Consider the following 17,567-nt stretch of genomic DNA (forward strand, 5'->3'; position numbering starts at 1 on the left):
TGGATGAGAGGCAGAAAGACTTCTTAGGAGAGACAACAAGGTTTCATGAAGCTTTGGCTAGATGATGGAGGACGGATATATAGATATACAGATATATAGATATAGAGATACTCTTAAAAGTATCAACAACACAGAGATACGTGAACTTCTCTTTAGACCATGCTCTAAAAGAATAATCTGATTCTGACAGTGGTTAGTGGGCATGGTTATAATTTTGGTGTGTTTGAGGTCATTAAAAAATCACAGAACTGGGAAAATTATTGTCACACAGAAATATTCAACAAGTGAAGCATGATGGGTCCTAGATTTGACTGAAACTGTTTGTAACAAAATAAGAGAACAGCCTGCTTCCTGTCCCATGCTTTGGGTTCATATGCTGATAACCTCAGCTGTCATTGCGGACCAGATATAAAGTGGGTGATCATGCAGAAGGCAGAATCCTGGGATTATTTTTCTAAAACTTATAGAACAGAAACACTCACAAATTGTTCAAGTGAAAGAGTCGGGGGAAAAAAAAAGAAAAAAAAAGCAGTCGACTGTAGTTTGCAAATTGCTGCCGTTGGCCGCTGCCTGTTTTGCCACAGCAGCTCTGAAGCTGGGCCTCGGCACAAGTGGAGCATGCTGTCCTAGACTGAAGGGGCTTCAGCAAGGGCTTTGCTGCACTTTCTGCCTCCTCACCTTCCACGAGTTTCTTCATGTGAAGAGCTCCAAGGGGGAAGTCCTACCATACCATATACTCCACTGAAGTGCAAGATCTTTGTTGTGTTATGAAATCTTAAAAAAGAACACTATCTTAACATTGATCTAACAGAGGCCAGGTATTTCAAAAAACATCCTCATCATAAGCAACTGTTGAAGCAACAACCTGCTACGAGAAGATGGTGGGGAGAAGAGCAGAAGGTAAGAAATACAGAAGTCCTAAGAGCCAATTCCAAAAATACCAGAAAACGATTTGAAAATGTACTGTGCATTTGTCTACAATATATGCCATTATAATACTTTAATTTTCCTGTGTTTCACTAAAATGCTTGCAGGCTCCAAGAATCCTATTTGCAACTGGAGCACCTCTCCAAGGAAGAAAACTAGTTCATCATAGAAATCATGACTGCCAGAAAAGAAGAGCAGTGATGTATGAAAATGTAATCCATTGAACACCAGACCTGACAACCTCAGAGCATCTCCAGGCTAAGTCAGCTAATAACAACATTTTTAACATTACAGGTGGATTCACACTCAGCGAAAATGCTGTATTCAAGTTAAGGAATATTTTTGCCTTGAGCTGTCATAAAGATTAACAACAACGGAGAGCATGTTAATTGGTGAAGCCAAAATCTCACAAGTACTGCAGTATGAACAGAGAATTAAAATACAGTTTTAAATATTTAAATTTTTTTTGCTGGCCAGAACGTAAAAATGTCACATTGTAAAATATTCCCCAAGGGACAACTTTGCTCTTAGGTGCACACAAAAATTCCCATCAGGCTAAATTTTAATTCTTGTAACATCAATGTGGGTTACTTTCACTGAAGACAAAAAAGACTCCTTTTAAAAGCTTTTTAAAATTGCCTGTTGACGGGGTAACCTAGATGAAAACAGAACATAAATTAAAGTTTGACATGCAACTACTCAGCAATGGAGAGAAGTAGTCCAATTAACCTAAATCAACAGATCTTTGTAAATGTGACATAAAAATTATCAGAAAAACGCATTTTTAAAATTTCTTTTCTTAAAGTATCTAAATCAGTGATGTAAAGGATAAAAATAAACAGGTTAGAACTAATGTTATACTTCATAATTTATTTCGTAAATGAACCTGCTGTAAGATTTTGGCATGTTTAGAAATATATTTATCATTTATGTGCTTTAATCATTCTCTAAACTCTCAGATGTTGAGAGGATTTGAGAGTAGTATGATAACAGCTCTTCAAAGAATAGTATAAAACATATTCTTAAGATTTTCACAAATTGGTTTATGAATAGTCTTCCTATTGCTTCAACCTTCATAATATTATCTGTACCCTCTCTGAGATTTCGCTTTTATCTTTTTTCCATATTACTATTCCCAAATATCTGATATCCAGTTAAGAATTACACTGTTGTGCCAAAAAAATATATATAATGAACACAACTGATCACTAAAATATTCAGCGTTTCTTTGATTTTCATGATCTGCATTAGAAATTGCAGCCTTTTATAGGCATCAGGAGATGTTACTTTTTAAGTCGCTATACTCCACCACATTATTTCAATCGCTTACAGTTATTTGACATGGGTCATGTAATTCCACATAGTACACTGTCTAGAGGCATTCTCCAAATGTGCTTGAGCAAACCCTTGTGTCTAATCATTCATTAGTAACTTATAGCACTACAGCTGATCAGCACTCTTAGAATATATTCATTAATACTAGAAAGCATTTCAGAAGGATTTTTTTCTAAATTTTCGGTGAGCAAAAAAGATTTTAGAATAACATTTTGAGTTATATTCACAAATTATTTATTAAGGCAGTTTGCTAGTTAAGGACCTCCCCCTGCTCATGATGAAGTTAAAAGAAATTTTGCACTCATTGAAATAGGAACAAGATCAAACCAGTAAAATCCTACTATGCTTTGCCTAGACAGTGAAATAAAAATAAAATGCAATGTCTAATAAAAGAAGTGAGACTAGTAATACTAAAATTTTGCATCTTTATGGCATTTATTGTCCCAGAAGAGTCCCAGTGTAAAGCTAGTAAATAATAACTTCCTTATCCATCTGAAATCTCAGTGAGAGTTTTAGGTACACAGAGCGGAATTACCAGAGCTGGAACAGTCCCAAGGCAGCAGGGTTAACATCTGTTCCTGTGGAAAATAAAACAGGAACTATAATACCCTCCAGCTCTCAGGAATTCAGTTTTATACCATTTCCAAAACGTGTTATCTCTAAAATCATAGTGGTTTTTAACTTTAGAGTCATGATTGAAAGGCATTCACATCTCAAACTTTAAGCTAACTCAGGTTCTTCTGCAGCGGTCTCGTCTAGGAGGGAAGGGAGATAAATCAGAGGTAGGTCTGAGGAAAGAGTTTGCAGCCTGAGGCTGATGCAGGATAACTAACCTTGCTGCTCCAACCACTGTGCATACCGAGAGAATACGCTGCAACTGAAGGCTGCACTATGTTTGGTGAATGTCATCTCCAAGCCACTGGCCAGCTGAGGGTTTGGACATATCCATGTAAGATGTCTTTGCTTGTCACTTCAAATGGAGACATAGCAGATAGAAGCAGTAGCATCCCTAAATTTGCCATACATCTACAGATTTTTGCCTATATGTCATTGCATCATCTGCAAAAACTCACCTGGAAGCACGGTTCAGCTGTGCCTGTGCCAGCCTGTACTTCTCTGATTCACACACCATCTGCCATAAAAGAGCCTCGCTGGCTCTTCGGAACCGTCATGCTCCATCTAGTAAACACTTACATGGCCCATCTAGTAAACACATGGCCCATACATATATGTCTGTATCTGGACATATTTCTATGGAATGAATATAATCTGTTAGTGATCTGCTCTTCAACAAGGACAGTAAAATCAGTTTCAAGAAAACCACAGTCATGTGAGAAGATGTTTATTAAGCTCTATGCACTATTAAAGAAATCAGAACAAGAACAAGAGTCACTGGAGGCTGGAAACTCAGCACTGCTCAGTGATGCAGATTATATGAAAGCCTTCCAGGAAATCTTTTCCTTTGCCATTATATTCTCCTAAATACACCTTTTCCTGCAGTCTTCCTTTCCAGACTCATTGTTGTTAAGAAAAGGGTGCGGGGGGGAGAGTAGGGACACAGCTATGGATTGAAATCCTCTCTCAGGGCCTCCCCATCCAGATCCCAGGCCCTGACGACTCTTCGTCTGTCCCCTCTGCACTCAAGACATTTCTCTCTTGGGGAAGGAGCAGTCTTCCTTTACAGGCAATAATACCTGAAAGGGGCTTGAAATAATTTTAGCCTGTGCTATATAGTCATAGCATTCAAGACAGTTGTTTGCTAGGCTACTGTATTAATTGACACATTATGTGCTACCAGAACTACCAAGAACTGCATCTGGTCCCAGGGCAATTAAAACACCTGAGACTTTCCCTTCTCCATCACTCTTCATTTCCCTTCTGCACCTCCCTTAACAGCAATGCTCTAGTTCTTCCTTGGGAGGTTACAGCTGCAGTTCCAGTGAAGAAATGGCTAAATTTCACAAACAGAAAATTAGAAATTTGCAACATTGTCAACACCACACACCTTGCATCACTTTTTCCATTTTGGATTATAATTGCAGGAGAGACTCTGTCAGAACAGTTCTTATCGCATATATTGCAAATCCTTAACTCTTTTCCACAGGATTGTATATGGAGAACAGAGACATGTTGTGCATATCCTCTTGCTGATATGGGATCATCACCAGAGGTCCACACTGATGTGTCATCTGCTTTTGATCATAAGATACTGACATGGTTTGAAACCATGGTATAGGTGGAAGGAGCTACTCCAGGTTTTCTGTTATTTTTCAGAGATGATATTTCATTGATACATTTACTGCAGGAGGATCACTTCTCCATGAGTGTCTGTAAGATTTTATCCTATCACCCTTTTTCAAGAGGCATATGAACAACATTTCCTATCTCTTGTCAAAAAGAACTTGGTGAAGCAAGGTACAAAGCTTTACTGTAATGAAAAAAGGTACACAACATTTTTCCTTCTTTTTCTACTACATGCTGGAGGGGTGGCAAAGGAACACCTTATCTACCTAGTAGTTCTGTCTAAATAGAACACAAAAGACCATCTAACCATCAGGAAAAACAACCTCCTACTTATGCAAGAAATACTAGAACCTGTAGTTCCTATGTTGCTTGTCCAGCTTGTCCTATAGGTTGTCCCCTCTTTTAGTATCTTTTTTTTTTCAAATGGCCCTCTATACCAACCTCAGATAAAAACAACTGGCCGAGGAAGAAACTGTTTTGAAAACTCTTTAAAACCACTGATACCCTCTCCTAGCTTAACTGCTGATATGGAGCAGGACAGAGCTTCCAAATTTGGTAATTTTTTTTTTCTTTAGTCTTTCATCATTCAACTTCAAAGAATGCAGAAAAGAAAAACAGAACAAGAGAAAACCTTCACTAGAGCTTTGTTACTTTATTATTTGTAAGGACTTCCACTCTTTGTGCCCAAAATAGCAACAAAGGAGCTTCTAGGGCATATTATGTATTATGTTAAACACTGTCTAGATACAGACAAAATTAAATATAGAGCAGAGAAGGCTAAGAGATGTTAGCCAGATCTTCGAAAATGTTTCACTAGTTTTTCTGTAAATGTATGTTGTTCATTTATTTTCATCAAATATCCACCTATTAGAATGACAGATGCAGTTATAAGTGTTCTACAACTTTAGACTAAAGCTTTTTTTATTTGCCACCTACTATATCTATTAAATTGTCAGCTGCTGATTAGCTTGAGGGCTAATCTTGAAATGTCACAGTTAATCTCACTTCTCACTTTAAAAAGTTAGGATTTCCTTCTGTATGCAGTTTTACATTGTTGGCAGATGAAAACATTTGCACTGAATTTTCCTAATGAGCAAACATTATTTATGACCCTATGCAAACTTGCTGACGGCTTACCTTAGCATCTCTCTATTTTGAGGAGTCTCCTAAGTGAATTGGCCATATAGAGAGCAAATTATTTCACCAACCCACTGTACTGCTCTCAGTTGCTGATCTATTTGGATAGTGCACTGGAAGTCAGGAGGGAGTAAGGAAGTAAGAGATTCACCATGTTTATCTCCACTGGGGGAAGCTCAGATTCAAGGTTCAGAAAACCCAAAAAGAGATGTAGGAGGTCTTGCACACAGCCAGACCCCAAGTATTTTTCTTTCTTGTGCTACACAAGAAACCCTGTAACAGGAAGCAAGTTCTGAAAAATCAAAAGGAAACACAAGGCATTAAGTTCAGAGTAGTTCACATTCATAACCCATGGGGTCAGGTGTGGAAAAAACTGAGATCTGCCAACAGTCAGGTGGGGTTGTGAGAACATGTGTGTGCATACATATACACGGAGTTTCCTGACTATGCATTTTGCTAGCTTATTGAACTATCTCAAATCACCCAATTATGGATAATGCAAATTTTCAAATGCTCAAAATTAAGACCAAGCCAAATTCAATGAAACATTCAAATGTATTTCTCAGGAACAAGTATCTTTGTAGTGTTAGGTATTCCACTGCACACTAAACTTCCACCCACCTTTATAAAATTAAAAGTACTTTTAAAGCACTATTCTAGATTAACAAGAAGCTGCTTTATTAAAATTTCTGCCTTCCCCCCAATACTTTTACTATCTGCCCTACCTCAGCCATGACAACAAAGAAAATTTGACTCCAGATATAAATAGCTCTTGAGGCTTAATTCAGAACTGTTCATGCAAAATCAACTTCGCTGATCAATGCTACTACAGAAATGTTTGTTAGACCCCCATATTGAGCATAAGTTCACTCTTCTGAAGACCACACTAATTCCATCTGATTCTCTGCCAAGGCTGACTTATTCCTTAAGTCTTAGGGTATGTTATTTTTCCAGGATGACATGAAAGAAATACTTTCTCCCTGTTCCTATTCTGATGCTAAGACCTTCTATGTTTCTGAGATTCCTGTACAGCACAGTGGCTACTGAAGCCTGGAAAGTGGAGGCAAGCTGCTAAATTCAATCTTCAGAAATAATCAGCATCAAAATACAAAATGAACTTCATATCAATAGGCATTTTTCCAGTTATGAAACGTGACTGGATCCATTTAAATGCAGGATGCCAGGGACAGACTTGAAAGCTATTTCATGGCTGTGGTTTCAATTGTGCAGCAGCTACTGTGATAGAATTTTATCCTACTGTGTTAGAGTCTCTGGCTGACATAAAAGGAAAGACAACACTGTATTTAATTTTCTCTCTCCTCCACTGTAATTCTTTTTCCATTACACACAAATAATAGAAGGCCATAAGGATAAGAAATAAATTAACAATTCTGAAGCCTGATTTATAATCACAGATAATAGCAATAAACTCAAGCAACAAAATACCCTACTACAACAGTTACAGGACTTCAGGCATAAACCAGGGAGAATGGTAACATTCATGACATCACATCAGTGACAAAGGTGAAGCAATTAGAAAATTAGAAGAAAGCATTTTTAAAAATAATGTCATGTTTTGCATAAAAAATAAATTAAAAATTATCTCCAACACTCGTTGTATTCTTCTCACCACCTGGCTACCCCATGGAACCAATAAAAACTTTTACCATACCGAGAACAAATGTGGTATTTAATATCTTTCCAAGTATAACCAACATTTTTTTGCTAACAAATATAAACATTCTTGTAGTTGTAAGGTACTATGTAACCATCCATAGTCTTTACAAAGAGAAAAAAAAGGGAAAAAATGACTAAACCAAAATTATTCTATTTTCTAGATTGATTTTGATTCAGTATGCACTAAATATGACTCAGTATCCTGAGAAGGCAACACTAATTCTTCACTACTTATCAAGCCTACAAGTTATACTAAGGTAGTATTACACAAAATAAAGTTAGACTTTTCTTCTTTTTTTTTTTTTATTCTTTGGGCAAACAATCTTGCTTTAGAAGAATATTCTAGCTCTGTGGAAAATTCTCTTTGGCTTCCACACATACATGAAGGCATTTTATAGGTAGTATGCTATAAACTGTTATATAATTGAAATGCAGATATATAGATATCCCAGATATGTATTTTGTTTCCCATCATTTTATCACTCTGTACTGATTCAAAGTAGTAACACTTCAACAAAGACCTCAGTAGATTCTCCAACTCTAAATTCCCTCCAGTGGCTCTACCAACTACATGAGGGGACTCCTCAGACATCTAAACTGTGTCAAAATAAATTGTGTGAGTACTTATTTTCTTATCTTTCATTTTCTGACACTTAGGTTATCAGAAAAAATGTCTACTATTTGAGAAGAGGGATATATTTAGCAAGGAAACAGGTATCTGACAGTTTATTAATCATTAGGGTGGCAGGGTTGCATTCAGTTTACAAAACTGGCTTTATCCGGATTAAGAAAAGTGGAAAAAATTGTCCAAAATCCTTTAAGAGATCTTTTTCTTTCAATAACTTTCCCATTAAAAAATAAGTAAGTGCTCTGATAAGCAAGAAATTAGAAAAATGTAAACCATGAAAGCCAAGCTAGCCCCAAATCAAAAGGACTCCTATCCTGAAAGCTGGTCCAGATGCAGATGGACCATTCTAACCACACAATGCCTTACTTGCTGTAGAATTAAGACATTCAGATTAACAAAACTGTAGGAACATCCCTGCAGGTCTTTTGTTTGTTCATATTGCATTTCTCATCACAAAGTCCTTTTGTACCTGTAAAACAGTATCCATTTTACATTTGAAAAAGTGTAGCAGAGAACTATATTACTGTTTTCTGATAAAACACCAAATGTGTGTTTCCTTGCTCTATATTCAAAATACATGAGAAAATTATATGGTAATAAATATGACTTTAAGTCAGATAAACATGAAGGAAAAATAACAGAAGGAACCATTTTGTTAAGAGAAAAAAAAATCCAGAAAAAGAGCAGAACCTTCAGGAATGTTTAAGGAATAGCTATAATTTTCTTTCTAATAGATTTCTGACAGTAGAATTAGAATAAGTAACATCTATGGACTGAGTTTCTGATGCACAAAAAGAGGATTACTCCTGTCAACTCTTTGGGCAATAGCCTAAACTGTTTTCTAAATGTTGTCTCCTAGGAAAAAAAAGGTCAGAAAAAAAAACAGAAAACTGAAAGAATGACATTCTGTATAATCAGGAACTAACACACTTCACTCCCAGCAAGTCTTTTCAAAATTGTTTAAAAAATGCCACAAAAACCACTGCTCAACAGTGATTATACTTTTTGTGGTTTACTATAAATAATTTCAAAGAAAATGAAAATTGGGTAAAGGCATTTATTATTTATGACATGACAGTGATTCTGATATCTTCACAGAAAGTGTAAAGAAAGATGATGCTTCTTAATAGATTTTGCAATTTTAGTTTCTTGTTTACAGCTTCTTTCTACCTTCTCCTCTTACCCAATAATTAACAACATATTTTACTATATTGTTGGATGAGTTTTTGAAGATCGGTCAGATTTAGTCCTTCCTTTTATTTCTTTTTTTTTCCAGAAACTCATTTTATATTTGGCATAGATACTCTAGAATAAATAAATCTCCTTTTCCTGTTTAGAATAATTTTTTGAAAATAAATTGTAAAAAAATTTATACTAAAATACTTTTTCTGGAAACAAATATTAAAATGAGATTTGGCACTCCAAGACCTAAAACTTATGTTCCAGTGAAAGTTTTAAATTAGGTCACAAATGACAGCAATTTATTAGACTGAAGAATATAAAGTTTAAAAATATTTCTGGTAAGAATCAATCTGTTCCTTCAACCTCCTGAACATTTCAATGCAAAACTTTTAATACCTACTGTAAAACTCTTCTTCTTCACACTGTCTGGAAAAACTTGAGTGTTGTTTGTTCTAATTATATCCTAAGAAAATGTAGCTGCTATAGATTTTCTTCCCTCCATATTTTTCTGATTAAAATGTTTTTGTGAATGTATTATAGGAACACGAAGCATGATCCTTGCAAATACTAGATTTGGGCTATGCATTGTCACGATGACTTGGTAGACCAATCTTAAAGAGAAATATTTTACAAAGTGCCTCAGACAAGCACTAAATGCAGTGAATAATCATGCAGTAATTTCTTTAAAAACCATTATACCTGAGGGAATAAAGTAAGTAAACATGGCGGAATATGGTTGGTGAAACTTTGATTCATTTCCTCCCTAAAGGGATGTAGTTCATTCGTGAGGTTTTGCTGGTGTCTGAAACTAACAAAAAAGAGCCTTCTGCATCTTAGAAGTTTGGGGTTTTTTTGGGGGGGAGGTGAGCAGTGAAGGGCAATTAAGCAGTGCTAATGAAATCTATCAATTTTACCATAATCGGCTGTCAAGACTAAACAGTAGACAAAAAGGCTAAGACAGGGAAAGAAAAAAAAAAGGAACTACATAGCAATATACAATTTCAACCACATTGAGAGATACTGTACTTGGAATAACTCAGGACAGAGACGTTTGAGTCCCTGCAGAGTCTGGTTCATAGCTGCTACTGACTGGAAGTTTTATCAAAGATCCAGTCCTGCTACGGATGCAATGGGATACCCCATAACTGCACAATTCTTCTACTGAAACCTGCAGTCAAATTCAGTGTAAAAAGAAAGCAAAATTCATATTGTACAAGCAACTAGATTCTAGTATTGTCTTGCCATATGATCGTTTTTTACTTACAAATCCTAAATTAGTTTCAATTGTACTGTGATACAAAATATAGGCTTCTTCAGCAATTAACAAGGACACCAAAAAGTTGAGCCTGCACTCATTGTTGATGTCTATACGTAGGCATTTCCTCCTTGAACAAATTTGTGACATGTATGACAACCTTAGTTCTGCTACATCAACACGTTTTGAGGTTAACTGGTATTCAAGACAATTTAAATTAACTTGGGGACAGAATCTGACAAGCTGCACGGTGGCAGAAATGTTGCCAACGTTCTGCACGTTCTTGCTGCAAGGAGATGCCTAAAAGCACTCCCTCTGTGCACCACTGAAACTACACATTTGATTTCCTTATCTTGCCGTGTTGCAGCCCAAGTATACTGCTTAACGAAGCGCGTTCCAGTAGGTTTCTCATTTGCTACTATTGGAAACTGTGAAGACCATTCTCCCCGAAATGGAGTCTGCTCATCTCTCTTGGTGAAGGAGTATGGCTCTGCACACTCCTGAACATATATGCACTGTTAACTTCTGATTGACATTGCCTCAGATACAATTAAGTAATTAAGAAGTTTTAGGGCCACACTTCTATTGCCCGTTTTACTCTGTTAAAAACTAAAAGCAATGTCAATAAAAAAAAAAAAACCACTATGAATTTGCAATGGTGCAACTGAAAACAGAATGAGGTTATTACTATATGTGGCCAGTTGTTCTTAAGTCATAGTCAACATGCTTTGTACTTGACTGTGAAAAAATACAAATTATAAATAAACTTAAATGGTAACTGAAGTATGTTGTAAGAATATCTAGGATGTACAGCACTGGAGCTGGAGACATTAGTGTACTATAATCTATTATCAAAAATAAACGGAGGGAAATAGGAGGTATTTTCAGATCACATTCCAGCTACTCCTCAGCTGCTAAAACAGTCACTTAAAAGGTCACTGAAGCTTGCAACTCTTGTGGTTCCCTTGAGACCACACTGAGTTGTTAATTTAGATGACATCCATACTTAAAAATCTGCTAACTGAGGAACTGTACAGAGTCATCACTTGGCATCAGAAGACAGGTAATGAGCAAGAGTCTCAAGGCAACAAAACTAATTTTTAAGATAAAGTAGAACTGTGGAAGCTCTGAAGATACCATAAGAAATACACAACTGTGTTTCTTTTTCAAGAGTATTTAAAATTTAATGCTTGCTTTAGCTACTGACTTAAAATCACAAGCCTCCTCCACCCCATAAGTATCTGGTTGGGACTTACCGTTACTCCAAAGAAGTTGGTTTCATTCATAGCATCCAGAAAAATTTTGCCAAGTTTGTGATTTGTATAGTTAAAATCTTCAATTTTTTGGTGCTTATTGGTGGCATTGAGATACTTCATTGCCCGCTGCAGAGTTTTGGCAATCACCCATATTCCATCATAGGCATAACCATGAAATTTGCTGGATTGTCCATCACCACGCTTAGCATTGTATTCCTTTTCATATTGCTGTGGAGTCTGCAGAAGAGAAAAATTTCAGGTTTACTTCAATACTTAACATTTTACACATTTGGGTCCAAACCTACACCTTGAACTGCACTCTCCGATTAGAGACATGCATCACTAATACAGAAAAGACCGCCAAAACAAACATTAAGGAAAAAGCATCAGCTGCCTGACTTACAAGACTGATGGTGAGACTGGGTGGGAGACCTAGCAGTCAGAGAAACTGAAAAGCAGTTGTTCTGCTTCTCTGTATGAAAGACAACTTGCTTTATTTTGCTTTCGTACAAAAGGTTTCAGTTCAACCAAAGCTACCAGCGTACCGGTGAGCCATAATCCTAGAACTGAGAATAAGTCAGTATCCCTGCAGATTAGTGGTCTGATTACACTTTATAGGATAATGCAGATGACTTGAGCAACTATTTTCTTAATGTGAAATTGAGTGGCAATTTGTCTATGTTTTACAAGTTTACTATGCTCTTTATGGTGTGCTATCTTATGATGAGTTGCCTGTTTGTAAAGTTGCCTTTCATGCTCACTCAGCAAGGCATGAAAGACAGATGAAAAAATATGAAAAGCAGCAAAATCAGCATGTTTATTCATTGGCCAGAGTTTGCATGTATTTGTTTTGTGATAAAATGTTATGTACTTTATGGAACTACCACATATTTACATATTTAAAACAAGCCCTGCCCTGTAGTTATGAGAGGCACAAATCACCAATGAAATTAGCCATTTGCAGGATTAGGGTTAAACATAAGAGTTTTCTGTTTCTGTGCTCAACTGTTTAACTTGACATGATGCAGCATATGATACTGCAGACTATAATTCAAACTTTACTGTACATTTAATGGTAATGTTCATACAGGGGGAACAGGAGAGATTTAAGGCAAGGGACTTTATTGCTTCCTTACACTATAGAGAATTGGAGCTGATTTCTAAATATTTAAAAATTGCAAACCAGTGGAAAGATGGGAATAACCATGACGACTGCCAGCTCTCTCTGCAGAACCCTTTAGCTTCACCTCTCTCCTCTATGCTTTGCAGTATCAAAACACTAGTGAGATAACTGATTGTATATATACATATATAAAAAATAAAATAGTTGAAGGAAAAGTACTAACCCTTCCTGATATGGTCTTTAACATTTTTGAGCTGAGAGGCTCAAAATCCACTCCAATATAACCCTCCATGGCTGCAAGAAGATTTTTGCTGAGACATTGTGAGGAATTAATCCAGGATTCCCACCAAAGGTTTTCATACCACCCTGGAATAATCCATTGGTACTTGCTGCCATACATTTCTTCATCATAAGCCTACAAAGAAAGAAATGTAGAAAAGCTAATAGACATTGTAATAGACATATTGAACATAAAAATAATTGTTTTCTGTTCATGTTTTTTCCCATTATTAATGGCATTATGGCATAATTGAAGAATACACGAGTATTTTGAACAGTTTAGAATAATTACTTGCCAACAATGAAGACTCCTTTCTTGAAGATTCCTGTCTCTAAAATTCAGGTCACAAGAAGAGAATACACTAAAACCTATTTTGCTTTCAGTAGATCATTTATTCAAAAACAGAAAAATAAAATATTGAATTCTAAAACTGGGAGAAGATTAAGAGGAACACAAACAGAAGGCACAGCATTTGCCTAAAAAATTCTCCATAACACAACTATTACATGAATGGTAGGACCAGCATGTTACCACATTTAAACTAAGTTATTATCATCCTAGTATCAACCTAAAGACCACATAAAACAAGATAAGGTTAAACAAGAAAACTTGGATCCTAGGCACCATCAAATCACAATGTTGCAAATACAAATTATGTGACTGTGCTAAAATGGAGACTACAGGGACATTAAGTAAGCAGTTTCTTCTGAGGAGCATTAGTCAATAGTAAATTGATAAAGCAAGCAAATCTCTGTGATTTCTTTGTTTTTTCAGCAAGAAATTTCTTCAGGTGAAATTCTATATTGTTTGAATACTGAATACAGCCCAATATACTCCAAGATACTGAGATGATGGTTATCTCCTTACAATACATAGCAGATACATATAACAGGAAACAGAAATACTGTATTAGTCAGGCACATATGCTGCTGTGCCTAAAAGCTGATCTATTCACAACAGATATTCTATTCCATTGTGTGGAAGTGTTCTAGAATAATATTTGCAAATTTTATCTCAGATGTTTCGCTCGCCATCTTGTAACTAGATATTTTTCTTTTGACATTTCAGTCAGACTCCATTTCAAAACAGCAGGTTTCATGCTTCTTTGGCTCCTAATATAAGCAATGCTGGAGATACAAGACATAAGATAAAAATTCCGATTTTTAGAAATACATGATGCAACCTTAGAGTTTTTAACTGGAAAACTGTTACACCTTCCCAGAAAATGTTACAGAAGGAGGAAATTATGAGAATGTAAACAGGACATATTAGTCATTCAGAACATAACCATTTTGAAAAGTATCCCAAAGATCATACCAAAAACCTATCAGAAAAATAAAGATGAATAGCAAAAAATACGAAATAGGACAGCCTTCTAAATACGTTAATACCCAAATTAAAATTGAGCTTTAAATCTGTGAAGGCTATTATAATGGTGTCAACTTGGTTCATAAATGTATTGTGCACAAAGCAGATTTGTTTGGCCCCTGGTTGCAGGTGCTTTTGTTCAGCCAAAATCAAATTTCATGCATTTGTATACAGTGCTGCTTGAAAGCGCTCCTGTCTGAAACGCAGTGTCTTGCATCTCATATCTTACTTATTCTACAATCCACACAAATTTCTTGTCTTTCTCTCGCTCATTAAATCTGCCCTTCCAGAAACACATCTGCTTTTGCCCTCCTGCTGTCCTCCTACAGCTGCGGCGACACCGCATTCCAGGTCTACCTGTGAGGAAAATAGCAATTCCATCCTGCAAGACTTTCTGATGTCTAAAAGAGTTTCCATTACACAGTGAGGTCATTCAGGACCTTTCAGTGATATAGTGTCTTTTATTTGACAGTTTTCAAATCACTGAGGACACAAATTAACACAGAATAGTGCTTTAGAGAAGGACAATGATCAGTAGCTTCCCCTGCTCTATACAGATTAAAGTATCAAATTGTGTGTTGCAAGAAAGTATTGGCTGTGAAACTATTCTGAAACTGAAGCTGTTGGAATTTTTGTGCTTGCACTTGAGCCTGTTTCCTGCACCATCTGTAAATGTCCTGGGATATGGGCTGAAAATTTAAAGTTTCAAAATAGCCAGAAGTTCCATCCTGGAGACAAGGGAGCATTCCCAAGTTTGCACTGAAACTTTCACATTCCTGCAAGAATTTGGTTACACGTCTAGATTTTGCTTTAAAAAACAAAATTCAAACACTTTAAGAGCTGGCAACCCTTCATTCAAGATCTGGTGGAATGGCAGAGTTTGAAGGGTAATCTGGGGAAGGCAAGAGAAGGAGGAACAAAATCAGCTCCTCCAAAGCTGAGCACCATGACCATGCAGTCATTTTTCTAGTGACAGCACAGTTGTTAGTATTCAGGCATTTCAGTGTTTGGGTTCCAGGAGACTTATTTCAAAATAATGCTTTTTGCAACTGTTTCCTCCCTGTTGATTCTGCTAAATGGAGATGATTTTGATGCTTAAAAGATACATTTCCTTGAAGTATGCAGGTCTTTCTTGAACTGTTCGAATGCACACAGACCACTTCTTAAAGGTTTTAGTTTCTAAGGGGAAGATTTGATGGCACATGAGAGTAAGGCAAAGAAAGTTTACAAGTGCTTTGTATGATCAGAACAGCATAAAGTAGTCACATGTCTTCCCCAATCTTTCCCGTGTACCCTACCTAGGCTGCTGTCAAGCAGCCAGGAAACTGTCCTGGATATTTTCTGCCCTTGTGAGACTGATTTTTTGAATTTTTTAAAAATTTTTCATTCTTGTTTGAATCCATAAAGAGATGCTTAATTACAACAAAGAAATTTCTGTAAGAGATCTTTCTATGTGTAGTAAAGAATTGCTAGCAGTTTGTTCAAAAGGGCCTGCAAAACCTTACTGCCATTGAATTTCCATCATGTTTCCAACATGACAGCATGGACACAGCCTATATACCATCCCCTACAAGAATGCCTGTAGACTTCTGAATTGCAATGAACCTCCATCTGTTTCTCATTAAAAATTCCAAGACAGAGACTCAGCAGTAAAACTCTATCAGATCAAGGAGAACAGTGTCCAGCCCTTTTGTATCAACTGTGCTGATTAAGCCTGGCTTTAGTTATTATTAAATGTTTACTAAAAGAACCACCTAAAGTTCATGCAGTGACCTATGCGTAATAGTCATCTTCTTTAATTGTCTTCAGACAGATAATTGTATCAGCTAGGCATCAGCCTTGATGTAGTGTGCGTGGCTATACTGCATTATCTCCATGGCTTAAAGATAATATGTTGGAAAAGTTCCCACTAAAAATTTTTTTAAAATAAAATTAATCCAATTTCAAAAGAAAAAAATATTATATCTATCCAACACAGTTGACCATTTTGATTGTTGAAGTGTTAAGTTTTAAGCAAAATATCCTAATTTCTATTCCATGAAAAATATCACATTCATCCCACTGAGGTGAAAACAACATTAGAAACCTAAGATTTCCCATAGAATTAAAATTGCTAACTGCTTTTGACACTAGTGTTAAATGAATATCTAAGCTTATTTAAATCATGGTAGGAAACACCTGCTAACATTCACTTTGGCTTGAATTAGTCCTGTCATGTTTTTAAAGTTTGCCACTGAATTAGACTATCTTTTAGTCCATCTATCTTTACGTGCTCTGCATCTTTTGTGTGTGTGTGTGTGTGTTCGGGAGGGAGAGGGAGGAAATAGCCAGGCAAAATGAAAATGAGCATATAAACTCCAATGGATGTCCTGAGGAAACCTCACAGCATATGATTGTTGAATCCACTCAGAAAACTGAGGCAGACTTCAAAGATTTTCCCGCCTACATAAATCATTAACAAATAATATTCAGTTTATAACCACAATCAGAAAAAAAAAAACCACAAACTTGCACTAGTACAATAGCACCTTCCTTTAACAAACCCAAAGCCTTTCTTTGGCTGACATGAGCCACCCTGCAAAATATAACAGAGAATCACAAGTGAAGCCTGTCTGAAGATACACCTGGGAAAGTGGGTTAAAAAACTTGACATATCTAAATTACTGTGCTCTTAGACACATAGCTGTAGGAGTGCATGAGTCAACAATATATTTTATGACTAATAACAAGCTTACTGACATATTTTAGTGCATTAATATATAAATGACCTACTTTGAACTGCCCTCTCTCGCATTCAGTCTCCTGCTGAAACTCTCATATAAATACATTTATACAAGCCTAGATACATGACCTCTCAGATTTCTCCAGGCTCCAGAAAAAAACACCTTATTATTTTTGACACTAATGTACTTTAGAAGCAGTCACCACTCTTCAAACTGCTCTGAGTTATGCAAGCTTCCATGTTTGTACCAAACCGTTGCCACAGAAAGCTGCACCGGGCGTTCATGTGAAAGAGATATTCCCCACCTGAAATCCTTCAGACTACAGCGGTGCAGACAAGAGGACACCCTGCCCCTCCCAGGACTTCTAGAATTTCTTCAGTGACCTCACAGGCACATGGACTTGGAAAAGAATTGTAGAGGAAGGCAACTAGG

General features: G+C 36.4%; 1 protein-coding gene across 1 annotated transcript in view; it reads right to left on the reverse strand.

Moving 5' to 3' along the window:
- The window catches only part of GABBR2 (gamma-aminobutyric acid type B receptor subunit 2), a 487,639-nt gene that overhangs the window by 229,540 nt on the left and 240,532 nt on the right, over positions 1–17,567 (reverse strand). The window contains exons 6-7 of the mRNA XM_075142314.1: positions 12,988–13,179; positions 11,642–11,878 (exon numbers count right to left, since the gene is read on the reverse strand). Coding sequence (XP_074998415.1) covers positions 11,642–11,878; positions 12,988–13,179 — 429 coding nt within the window. The remainder of the gene's footprint in view (positions 1–11,641; positions 11,879–12,987; positions 13,180–17,567) is intronic.

Source organism: Calonectris borealis, chromosome 2, assembly GCF_964195595.1.
Source record: "Calonectris borealis chromosome 2, bCalBor7.hap1.2, whole genome shotgun sequence".
Lineage (NCBI taxonomy): Eukaryota > Metazoa > Chordata > Aves > Procellariiformes > Procellariidae > Calonectris > Calonectris borealis.